This window comes from Anabrus simplex, chromosome 3, assembly GCF_040414725.1.
Source record: "Anabrus simplex isolate iqAnaSimp1 chromosome 3, ASM4041472v1, whole genome shotgun sequence".
NCBI classification, from domain to species: Eukaryota; Metazoa; Arthropoda; class Insecta; order Orthoptera; family Tettigoniidae; genus Anabrus; species Anabrus simplex.
Genome location: NC_090267.1, coordinates 411,010,269 through 411,023,532, shown reverse-complemented (window position 1 = coordinate 411,023,532; position 13,264 = coordinate 411,010,269). Strand labels below are relative to the sequence as shown.

At 38.9% G+C, this 13,264-nt stretch overlaps 1 protein-coding gene across 2 annotated transcripts in view; it reads left to right on the top strand.

Annotated features, from left to right (window-relative positions):
* spel1 (DNA mismatch repair protein spel1) overlaps positions 1-12,716 on the top strand; it is a 235,254-nt gene extending 222,538 nt beyond the window's left edge. For both annotated transcript variants that reach the window (XM_067143390.2, XM_067143391.2), the window contains 3 exons: positions 9,395-9,617; positions 12,266-12,352; positions 12,457-12,716. In XM_067143390.2, coding sequence (XP_066999491.2) covers positions 9,395-9,617; positions 12,266-12,352; positions 12,457-12,615 — 469 coding nt within the window. In that variant the 3' untranslated portion in view covers positions 12,616-12,716. The remainder of the gene's footprint in view (positions 1-9,394; positions 9,618-12,265; positions 12,353-12,456) is intronic.
* Positions 12,717-13,264: the final 548 nt, after the last annotated feature.

Sequence of the window (13,264 nt, the reverse complement as noted above, 5' to 3'; positions counted from 1 at the left end):
GCCAGCTTTCTTGGGAATAGTTATAACAACATTCTGTCGAAAATCGGATGCCACTTCTCCTGTATCATACATCTTACACACTAAATGGAATAACGTCACCATGTTGGTGTCTTCTAAAGGTGCGGTTTCCTAAGTTCAGCGATCGCATGCGTCTGCTGCCGACCACTACTGCATCCATACCCCCCCGACTCCTACAATGGAATGCTGTAGGACTGGTTTCCTTCATGCAGCTCCTAGAAACCATCGCATGCAGTAGACGCAGGCAGTGCTGAGTATACCAGTCGGGTGCAGCGGACGCGTGCGTGTATTATCTCATGATGAGCTTTTCTAAAGACGAAGATGCGAGATTTATCGAGTTTGTTTCCGGAAGACGGGAACTATATGACTGCTCCCATCAGGATTATAAAATTATTGTGCTCCGAGACAAAATCTGGGAAGAAATAGCCTCCAATTTCAATGATAAAACAGGTGAGTGATTTTTAACTGCCCCACGGTTTCATTTTTATAAAATGTTTACACAACGTATTTACAAAAGTTTTCAAGTCACATAGCATTTTATGAATAGTGGGAAACAAAAATTAGTATATTATTTGCTCTTGAATGGATATTTTTCGAGAAACACTATATTTATGTTAACATCTCATTTTAATTAATGACTCATATGCTTATAATAAATATAAAAATTACAAATAATCATACCGTACATTGGAAACATTGCTTTGTGAATACTAATTGATATGAATATTGTGTATTTTGCATTATTTTGACAGTGTTTACATTATTTCACAACTGCTTAAAATATTGAAATGGAACACGTTTATACAAGCGGAAAAGTGCGTTATGTACAAAACATATATACGGATGAAGGCGGAATTCCAAGGAATCGACTTTGCTTTCCGGTAGATTTGTTTCTGCATTGCATTCGGAAAAAACGGAAAATTATGAAAGAAAACATTAACAACGTATCAATATCTATTCTTGAATGCCACTTGAATATCTTGACTGATGTATACAAGTGATCCACGGATTTCAATAATAATAATAATAATAATAATAATAATAATAATAATAATATTTCACAACACTATACATCCACACACTTGTTTTTTCTTTCTTGTTATGAATACACCCGTGAACTGTGTACGATAATTTAAAAAGTTTGGAAGAGTGAGAATCAATGAATGGTAAATTGGTTTACGTCACTTTTGCACCGAAGTTCGTGTATATGATCGTGGTTTGAACATAATGTGGCTGTCATGGCCAGTATTTGCTTGTACAGTACAACACAGAACTCAAGTGATTTCATTGCCACAATAACTTTTTCGGTATTATACAATAATATTCTCCGTAAATAAAATATTTTCCACTCACGTGTTATGCAGATTCCGCTTTACTCAAATTTCACAATGCAATAAAGACGTTTCTACTTCGGACGAGCTTTCGTCTTGAAGAGGTTTTACTGTATAGTGCAAAATATAGCTGTCCATACCAAATCCCTGGTCTAATTATGTGCCTTGAATTGCTCTCTCTTGCCATTCAACTTTGCCTTCTGCTACAAAAAACTCCATGAAAGAATCTCGAACCTGGAATCCTTCTGCCTGGGCGATTCCTCCATTTCTACTCAGAGGTGTCATGTTCCTCACAGCTGTTTCACTATTTTCTGTCAGAAGTGATTGACAATCTTCCCTAATTAAATTGTGGAGGCAGCATGCAGCTAATACTAACTTGTCACAGGTTTCAGGTTTAACTCCGATTGGGGAGTAAAACAATCTGAAAACTTGACACAGTAAACCGAAAGCATTCTCAGAAACACGCCTGGCTCTGTATAGACGGTAATTGAAAATTGCCTTTTCAAAATTCTCCTTTGCCTGGGACCTATTAAATGGTTTCAGAATGTTCTTGTGAAGCCTGAATGCTTCATCCCCAACAATTACATGTGGCAGAACCCTATCAGAACCTGGCAAATTGGCTTCTGGTGGAAAGTCGAAATTGTTCGAATACAACTTTTTGCCCATATTCGACTTGGCAAATATTCCACTATCACCTTCTTTTCCATATGATTCGACGTCAACTGCAACGAACTTGTAATTCGCGTCCACGATTGCCAAAAGAACAATGGAGAAAAAGTTCTTGTAATTGAAGAACAGAGACCCGCTCTTCGAAGGGCATACAATCCGGATATGTTTCCCGTCAATTGCTCCGACACAATTAGGAAATTGCCATCTTTCCCAAAATTCAGTGGCCTTCGACTTCCAAATACTTTCTGTTGGTGGCGGCATCAAGACGTTGAGCAGTCTTGTACAAATAGCAGAAACAACCTCTTTAACTATTAAACTTATGTAACTATGAGAAATTCTAAAAGCATGCTTCAGGGAATGGAAGGCTTCTCCTGTTGCTAAGTACCTGCAAAAGAGGATAACATTACAGTATAGGTGCTTTATTTATTATTATTATTATTATTATTATTATTATTATTATTATTATTATTAATAATAATACAATTTATGTAACTGCAAAATAGAAATAGAAAATAGAATTGAATAGGTAATACATGTAAAGGCTCATAAATAAGAATCACACATGATATGTAATGAAAATTAGTACTAAGCACGCAAAGAGGTTACCGGTATGCAGTATTATTTATTGCTTTATAGGTGAATTCTGCAAGAAGAGGTGGCAATCCATTCGAGATACGTGGAAAAGGCAGAACAAGGAGGAGAAGCTTGGAACGGGATCGGGGGAACAGGCAAAGCGGAAGTGGCATTTGGCTCCATTTCTCGATTTCTTAAAATCTGTGGAGTCAGAAAGAACGACTGTTGGAAGCATTGAGGCTGCAGATTCCCAAGATATGGAAGAAATGGCAAGGCCATTCCAAGAAGACGTGCAATCTGCGCCAGACGAAGATCCGTCTCTTGAAACACCGAGCAGCGGCAAAAACAAAAGAAAACGGCCAAGAAGTGAGAGGAGTAGTTTTGAGGACTTTTTCGACCAGTCGCGTAAAGAAAGGCTGCAGTTACTGGAGTCTATTAACAGTGTGCAAAAGGATTACGAAATAGACCTCTTTTATAAAAGTTTGGCTTTGTCAGTAAAAAAACTGCCAGACTATTTACAGTCTGAAGCCAAATTGCGCCATCTTCAAGTGGTGATGGAGCTGGAGACTAAAGCTAGGGCACCTACCAATAATGGTGTTATTGTATTCCCTTCAACGAGTCAATAATAAGTATTTTTGTTCACTTTTAATATGCTAATTTCATTATTTACCATATAATTCCAACTCCTGTCAAAGCAATGAAATATAAATATAAAATAAGTCATCACCAGTCATAATTAATTCACAAATTATTGTCATATAACTGTATAAATTAACCACTCTTTGAGATATAAAGTCGATTTTATGTTTTTATGAACATTCTATAAATAAAAGCAGATAATATTGTATTAATTGCGTGTGGTGGTGACTTTTAAAATAATGTATTCTCTTATTAAAATTTCTTACCTCAGGGTCACAGCAAGTTTCTCTTCGGGTGAAATTACTCTTCTCACTCTTCTAGACGGAAGTTTCTCTATGTCACTTTTAATTGTAGACAATACACATTGAAACTGATATCTCGTTAAATGAAAAAAATGATGAAACTTTATTTCATCGTCCAGCAGGTGCTTGGAAATTAAATTGGAATAATATCCTTCCTCGTTTCTCCTTAAATACATATTATCTACCTTCTTCCTTCTCTTTCTTTCTATTTTTCAGCATGATACTGTCTTCAATTTCCTGTTGTTTTAAAATGTACAACAAAGCTTGTGTCACAACACTTGCCATTGCACGAGTAGACTGGCCCTTCTGAGCCGCGCGCACCAACTGCACGATGGAAACTGCCAAGGCCATGCGTCCAACGCATGCGCCCCCTGCATGCAGCAATCGCAAGCGATGGCTGCACATAGGAAACTGCACCTTAAGGCAGTCGGTAATTCTGAGGGAATGTCATCAGTTCCAGGTGCCTTGTTCCTATTTAAGTCTCTCAAAAGCTCTGTAGAATTTTAACCTCAAAATTGGATCTCCCATTTCATCAACATCAACAGCCTCTTTTTCTTCCTTTTTACAATTGGCTTTACGTCACACCGACAGAGATAGGTCTTATGGCGATGAAGGGATAGGAAAGGCCTAGGAGTGGGAAGGAAGCGACTGTGGCCTTATTTAAGACACAGCTCCAGCATTTGCCTGGTGTAAAAATAGGAAACCACGGAAAACCATCTTCAGGGCCGCCAAAAGTGGGGTTTGAACCCACTATCTCCCGGATGCAAGCTCACAGCCGCACGTCCCTAACCACACGGCCAACTCGCCCAGTTCTTCTTGTTCTAGAACCATATCATCTACTTCTTTACCTTGAAACAATTGTTAGATGTGTTTTTGCCATCTTTCTGCCTTCTTTCTCTAGAAGTGGTTTTCATTCTGAGCTCTTCGTATTCATACACCTAGTTTTCCTTTCTCCAAAGGTTTCCTTGATTGTCCTATATGCAGTATCTGCATTTCGTAGGATCGTACAACCTAAAACATCCTTGCACTTCTCTTTCAGCCGCCAGGCTGAGTGGCTCAGATGGTTAAGGTGTTGGCCTTCCGACCCCAACTTGGCAGATTCAATCTTGGTTCAGTCGATTGGTAATTTGAAGGTACTCAAATATGTCAGCCTTCTGTCGGTAGATTTACTGGCACGTAAAAGAACTCCTGTGGGACTAAATTCCGGCACTTGGCGTCTCCGAAAACCGTTGAAAGCTGTTCGTGGGATGTAAAGCAAATAACAGTATTATTCTCTTTCAGCCATCCTTCCTTAGCTGTCCTGCACTTTTTATCCACTTCATTAATTGCCTGTGTTCTTTTCTGCCCACCTCATTTTTTTCTTCTTGTACTTTTATCATCAATTAGGTCTAGTATCTCCTAAGTTATCCATTGATTCTTAGTTGATCTTTCCTTTCTTCAGCAGCCCTACTCACCTCATTCTTCCTATGTTGTGTTTCCTTCACCCTTTTCATTTAGTCCTTGTACAATGTGTTCATTCTTTCATCTTTCAACTTGTCTAGATCCCATCCTCTTGCATTCCTTCCTTTCTGCAATTTCTTCACGTGGCATTCCCTGGCCAACAAGTTGTCGTTAGTAGTGATGGGCAATATTTCACGAACTGTGATTTTTTTTCACTGATATCAACAAATCACGAGTAATGACTGTTACGTTCTACGCTATCACTGTAATCAGCCATGATTTCGTGATTTCACTTCAAGTGATCGTCATGCGCCCTCTTAACCCCATATACCGAACTAGGAAATGTTGCTACATAAACTGTGACTGTGATCGATGCTGTGATCAGTCGTGATATCATGACGTGCTGCCGCAATGATATCCACGTGAAGCGATGCATTCAAGGAAGGAGCATCACCATTATTACCATCCATATGGACATTTGTAGATTTCATTTTTTTAAGGACGTCTAGCATATCGTCAGTATATAAGGTATTTATAGAAATTCAACACATTCCTCCCAATTATAATAATAACAGAAATCCTGGTAATCCTTGGCATCGCTTGCAATATGAGTTTTAGGAAATTGTCAAGTTGACTCACCTAGAATAGTAAAAAAACATGTATTTACCCTGTAGTTTGGAAGGTCCAGGGGGTATTTCCCTTTCTTACCTCTCATATTGTTACTTGAGCTCAGTGTTAGGAGGCAAGTTGACCGAAATGGCGTTTTCTAGAAAGAGGAAGAGCAAACTCTGAACGAAAAGTGTTGTAGGAATGTTCCTACTCTTCTTAGTTATTCTTAGTTATTAATCATTATATTTTTCACTTGTGCCAGATAAATGTGTAGAATTTCTTTCCTAGCACATACCAAATAAAATCCGCCTCCGTAGCGTAACGGTTAGTGTTATTAGCTGCCGTCCTTGGGGGCGCGGGTTCGATTCCCATGACTGTCAGAAATTTAAGAATGGCAGGAGGGCTGGTATGTGGTTGAAATGGTACATACCAAATAATCCGTTACGGTATAAATCACCACTGTTCCTTATCATCATCATCAGTGTCTCACTCCAGTCACCTGGGTGTGGTTAACAAGCCTCCTCCACTCCTTTCTGTCCTTCCACTTTTCCTGCTTCATTACTTCCGCCACATCCAATCCAGCTTCTCAAATGTCCTTCCAAATCTGATCCATCTACCTTCTTCTCGGTCTTCCAACTGGTCTCTTTCCCTTAACTTCCCTTTCCAATTCCCTTCTTGCTACCCGTTCCTTTCCCATTCTTTTTATATGTCCGAACCATCTCAGTCTTGCTTTCTGTATCTTCTGTACTAACGGTTCTACATTTAGCTCTTCTCTGATTTTAATATTTTGAAATCTATATCTTCTTGTCTTTTTGACCGATGTTCTTAAAAATTTAATTTCTACTGCTTGGATCTTACTGTCTTGTCTCTTATTAGTTACGAGTGTTTCTAGTCCCTATGTTACAATTGGTATGAAATACTGTCTATATGATGATAATTTTTTTCTCTTGGGTACTTTGACATCCCATAAAAGCTCTCTGACTTGATGATAAATGTTGTACCTTTACTTAGTCTGTTATTAATTTCAGGATTGATTTTATTACTTCCATTTGCTACCCAGATATGTAAACTGTTCTACATTCTCTAACCGTTCTCCGTCTATGTTCACTTGGCTTCTTTTTTCTCTTTTCCGCAGTGCATGACTACAGTTTTCTTTTTACTAATTACCATTCCAAACTCCTTCAGATTTCCATTCCAAATGTCCAGTCTCCTTTGTACTTCCTTTTCTTCCTTTCTCCAAATCACCATATCATCTGCAAATATCAAAGCATTCACTTCATGACTACTGATACTCTGGTCCTATATTTTTCTTGACATATTAGTTGAACTTCAGCATGTCCACAAAAAAAACAAATGTAAATGCAAAAATGAATATGTTTGTACGCCTAGAAGTAAATTGGTGTCTGTAATGCAACCAAAATGTAGGCTGTTTATTAAATACAAAACCTTAGGTGGCTGATTTTCTTATAATTGTTTACACAGAGATAGGCTAGTCACAATAACAAGGCATTCTCATGATCACAGGCAGCACGGACAATGCGGTGATTATGATCGCGTCACGACTAAAAATCACTGGTATCACAAAATCACGATATATCGAACTGCACTGTGACTCACAAATCACAGTTTCGCTCATCACTAGTCGTTAGAGTCTATGTCTGCTCCTGGGAAAGTCTTGCAATCCAACACCTTGTTTCTGAATCCTTGCCTAATCTTAATGAAGTCTATTTGATACCTTCCATTGTTTCCAGGTATCGTCCAGCTATACAGCTGTCATTTGTGGTGTTTGAACCAAGTATTAGCAAGGACTAAATTATAATCATTGCTGACTTTCTCGTCCTTCGCCTACCACTGCATTCCAGTCTTCCATCACAGTTAAATTCTCAGAGGTGCCAGCTGTTAACGGATTTCACCTCATGATTGCGGTCAAAGGGGAAATTATTGCTGAAAAGCGACATTATCACAAAACTGTATAATTTTCTGCGAAAAAAGTAAGGAAGAAAATGTTCAACCCTTCTCTTTTTAATGCTTGTGAGTTGGCAACAATACTTATTCGGTCATCACTTTGTTTTGCTACCCATGAGCATTAGAAATTTATTGTGATAGTAGTACCTCTACTCTGCTTCTCCACTATAAAACCTTAAGTAATGTTGTATTTGCAGTATTGAGTGTATCTGACAGTAACTGTCCATTACTGTACTCCATTGCAGGTCATCTTGTTTGATGCTGTTCTCAACTAGACATATCGTAATCTGCATCAACTGTAGCTTGTCTTTCCTCTGATTTGCAGTTTCTTTTTAGATTCTCTCTTTATTCATCCATATAATATGTCCAAATCATCTTTGTATTTTTCTCCATTTTTATCACTAAACTTGTCCACATTTAGTGCTTGTCATATATCCTCACTTCTCACTGTCTCTCCTTGTCTTCTGTAACACATTTCTGTTGTTACGACCAGTGTCAGTGCATATTTTATAATAGGCATGTTGTATGCCTTGTACATTTTTATTTGCTTTCACTGAGATCATTGTTCTTATCAGGTTCCATGTTCCAAGCTTCACCCTCCCAAGTTATACCCTCCTGCTGATTTCCATACCGAGTCTTAAATTCTTTATTAATTCACTTTCTAAGAATTTGAAGTTCTCCACAATTTCAGTATATTTTTATCCAATATTGTTATGCTCCTTTTCTTTCTCTTCTGCCGGGCTGAGTAGCTCAGACGGTTCAGGCGCTGGCCTTCTGACCCCAACATGGCAGGTTCGATCCTGGCTCAGTCCGGTGGTATTTGAAGGTGGCCAAATACGTCAGCCTCGTGTCGGTAGATTTACTGGCACGTAAAAGAACTCCCGCGGGACTAAATTCCGGCACCTCGGCGTCTCCGAAGACCGAAAAAGTAGTTAGTGGGACATAAAAGCAAATCACATTATTATTTATTTCTCTTTCTTTTTCCTTGTCATAATCATTGTCTTGGTATTCACCACTAATTTGGTCATGCCATTCTTCCCATTTGTTAGCAGATAACATAGTGTACAATCTTATCCCTCTGTGATGCTTTTGTTACTTTTGCCTTCTTCTTCTTCTTCTTCTTCTTCTTCTTCTTCTTCTTCTTCTTCTTCTTCTTCTTCTTCTTCTTCTTCTTCTTCTTGGTGTGCCTATCCATTTCAGATGCTGACAATCAGTGTGGCAACACATCCTTTATTTCTGACTGATCTGAAAAGTCCCTCTGAACTTGTACTGAACCATGTTCTCAAGTTCTTCAGCCAAGAAATTCTTTTTCCAGGTCCTCTGTTCCAGTCTATATTCACCTGGAGAATAAACTGTATTAACGTATAATTTGATCTGAAATTAGTAAAATCGGAAGTACCCTGTTTTCTAACACAGTTCATGTATATGAAGTTGATTAAAAGACCTCGTCAGGGGCTTAAAAGAGATGGATGTAGAAGAACTAGGATTGATGAGAAGAGAACCTTCTATTCGAACACTGCGTTGTATGAAGATGTGGAGATTGGCCTTGCGCTTTTATGTTTTCTTATTTGTCGTTGTGTCCTCTTTCTGTTGCTCCCTCGACCCTCACTGACCTGCCATTATGTTCATCCTGTTATGTGTTCCTTTTCTTGTTCCCATCTCTGTATACGGCTTGAAATTGACTTTTCATATAATGGAGAGAATTACGTTGAAGATGATGTGGAGGGAAAATAAATACCTTATTTGCCAGTCTCTAACTGTATGCATTCCACAGAACTAATTGTAATTCATACATATTTTTTATACTCCTTAATAAAATTTATGTTCTTTGTTTCTTTATTCTTCCAGATATTTGGCTTCGGAAGTGAAAGCGTTTTGCTTATTTGCAACACACTTTCACGAACTGACTCAACTTGCTGAAGAAGTTCCTACTGTCCGTAACCAGCATGTTACAGCTCTGACTTCTGAGGACTGTTTGACTCTCTTATATCAAGTGAAACCCGGCCCTTGTGACCAGAGCTTTGGTATCCATGTTTCTGAGATGGCTCGCTTCCCTCAGAATGTCATAGAGGTCAGTTTTATACTTCTACAACTATAGACCTTTTATATTGTGAAGGGACCACAACTTTCTGTAGAGAATCCCCATGGTATTGCCATAAGGGTATATTACCTTGAGTTGATGTAACCCATAAACATTTAGAATTTGTCCTATTAGGAAATCCTCACATTAAGAAAAACTGCTAAATGTAAAAACAGATTTACACAGAATGAATTGAAAGCTTTGACTCCTCATTCAGATAAAATAAACATCTGAGGCCACACAGAATGATTGCCAGCTGAAAATGCTGGACATTCCTTAGAAGCCAATTTTGTTAACTCCATGTCAACTATGCAGTTAAGAGGGAGAGGAAGGAAGGTATAGTGGGGGTGGCAAACTACAGGAGTATTGGATGAAGATCAAAGTGCAGAAGCAGCTGAAATCAAATTAATGTGGTCCACAGTCAGCCAGAATGAAGGAAGATGGAAAGATCAGCATAGACCTGTGAAAAAGGAAGTGCCTACAGAGTGTATTAGCCTGAACCCTCTGTGGTTTCAGCTATCTTAGAATTCATAATTTAACTCAAAAACTAGGTATCAGACATATAGTACAATAAGCCTGTGTACTGCAGTGCATCCAGAGCAATGCTGATGGGCCCTTATTAAACAAACAAGTATCAGATAGGGTTGTAGAATTAAATACCTTCACTGCGTCGCTTTCACCCACATTAAAGGTAATAATGTTATTGGTTTTATATTCCACTAACCACTTTTATGGTTTTTGGAGACACCAAGGAGCTAGAATTCTTTTATGTGCTGGTAAATCTACGGACATGAGGCTGGAGTATTTTCAAATACCACTGGACTGAGCTGGGATTGAAGCCACCAACTTGGGCTCAGAAGACCAGTACTCTTACCGTCTGTACCACTCGACCTGGCTAATTGGTGAAGATTTCAGTTTTTCTATGTTTCATTGTCTCCTGATGAGTATCTTATGTTTTGCATATTTTGAACATTTTCCATTATACTTGAGTTCCAAGTTTGGAATTGTGACATGCATCAAGTGGTGTCTGAGGGCTAATTATAACCAATATCATCTACATCATTGTGACTATTAAGTATTATTATTATTATTATTATTATTATTATTATCATCATCATCATCATCATCATTATTATTATTGTCTCTGTACTTCTTATGAAGGCCATCCGGAAAGTGGTACCCGTTTGTGCAATGAAGACACAGGAGTAAATATTAACAAATATACACATTTTTATTGGAAGGAGCATACTTTACACTACTTCTCTACATAATCTCCAAGCAAATTTAGGCATTTGTCATAACGTGGGACGAGTTTTTGTATTCCAGCGTCATAGTCCTCCGCCGCCAGCGTGTTGAGATACGTAGTCACGGCTCGTTTAGGTTCTTCGTCACTGTCAAATCTTTTTCCCGCCAGAAAGTCTTTAAGCTTCGTAAAGAGATGAAAATCCGAAGGGGCCAAGTCTGGGATATACGGGGGATGGTCGAAGGTTTCCCACTTGAATTGCTGCAAAAGTTGTTGTGTTATCGCAGATGCATGAGGCCTGGCATTGTCATGAAGGAGAATGACGCCTGTGGACAATAGACCTCACCGTCGATTTTGTATTGCCCACCGTAATTTCTTTAATGTTTCACAATACGCATTAGCATTAATTGTGTCTCCACGAGCCATAAAATCAGTGAGCAGTACACCTCTGCGATCCCAGAAAACGGTTGCCATGAGTTTCCTGGTGGACAGAACTGTCTTGAAATTTTTTGGTTTGGTTGGTGAATGAGCATGATGCCACTCCATTGACTGTCGTTTACTCTCTGGTGATGCATAACAAACCCATGTTTCGTCCCCAGTAATGGAGTCAGGAAAGAGTCTCCTTCATCGGAATAACGTCCCAGAAACGTCAGTGCTGCAGCCATACGCTTGGTTTTGTGCTCCTCTGTAAGCATGCAAGGGACTCACCTTGCACAGATTTTTGAATAATGCAGATGGCCTTTGACAATTTCATGAACAATTGTTCGAGACACGTTAGGAAAATGTTCAGAGTTCATCAATTGTGACGCGCCGATCGTTCCTCACGCATTCGTCTACTGCGCTCAGCAGTTGGTCTGTAATGACAGATGGTCTCCCTGAACGCTCCTCATCGTGTGTATTCCCCCTCCCCAGGTTGAAGTTGCGACACCAGCGCCGATAACACGACTCATCCATCACACTGTCTCCATACACCTCCGTTAATTGGCGATGAATATCACAAGGTCGAACGTTTCGTGCATTAAGAAATTTAATCACGGCCCTCACTTCACAACTGGCGGGGTTCTCAATTTATTTAAGCATTTTAAATGATCACAGATACAACACAGGCAATGCTAGCATCACGCAAGCTCGCACAGAGCAGGCAGACAAGCCACTGGCGTGGTCTGACCTTGCCCAGCGGCTACCCGAGTCATCAACACTTCATGCGGCGCTAACGGGTACTACTTTCCGGATGGCCCTCGTATATGTTTTTTGTGCCACTGAAAATACTGTAGGATTCTTTGCATTTAAAACAGTAATTAATAGCCATTTTCAATAGTAGCAAATACTTCAACTGTATTGTATATGACTTGGAAAAGATGTTTTAATTTTTGTAAAATATTTGTCTCTTGTGCAGTATGCAAAAAAGAAGCAAGCTGAATTGGAGGATTATCAGGGACTGAACTTCGACTGTAAAAGTGCTGATAAGAAGCAAATAATTCAGGTATTGTCATTTCTTGTACTGGATGTTGAATTACTAACTTTGTAACAATTTTTCACTCCATGTAAAATGTAGCACAGATTAGTAATCACTTCTGTGGATTTCAGGAAGGTGAGGCGTTGATTGCTGAATTCCTGAAAAAGTGTAAGGGGTTACAAACTGAAAACATGAGTGAAGAAGAAATAATGAAACAACTGGACGACTTCAAGGCTGAGATCCAAGCAAAGAACAATCCTTATATTCAAGCTCTGTTGTCACAGATTTAGAGCTCTGTATATTCAAGGTAGTGCTGTGATAATTTATGTAATATGTTCCTATATTTGTCTATTTGTCCATGTATATTTTTAATGAAAAGAAATAACCATTTTCTCTTTGTTTTAAATATGTATAGCTGTGAGCTTGCACCCAGGAGATAGTGGGTTTGAATCCCACTGTCGGCAGCCCTGAAGATGGTTTTCTGTGATTTCCCATTTTCACACAAGGCAAATGCTGGATCTGTACCTTAATTAAGGCCACGGCTGCTTTCTTCCAACTCCTAGGCCTTCCCTATCCCGTCGTCACCATAAGACCTGTTTGTGTCAGTGTGACGTAAAGCCACCTAGCAAAAAATGTATATATCTCATGCTGTTGATTCCAGTGGTTATATCCTAGTTCACGAATGTACACGAGCGATTTAATGAGTGGTTCTAACATGAAAGTTTTCTTGGAGTAAAATCTCATTAATACAAACTCACCCAAGATGAACATTTTATTAACATGAACATTCTGGAAGGTCTCTCTCTTTTTTTATTATTAGCCCCATGCATCATATCATCTTGCTTAATGCAAATCCATTTTGTAAGTTGTTTCTCTGCAAGGAATGCAAGAATTATGCGTAGTTAAAAGTGAGCCATTGTCAAACCATAGTTTATTTGG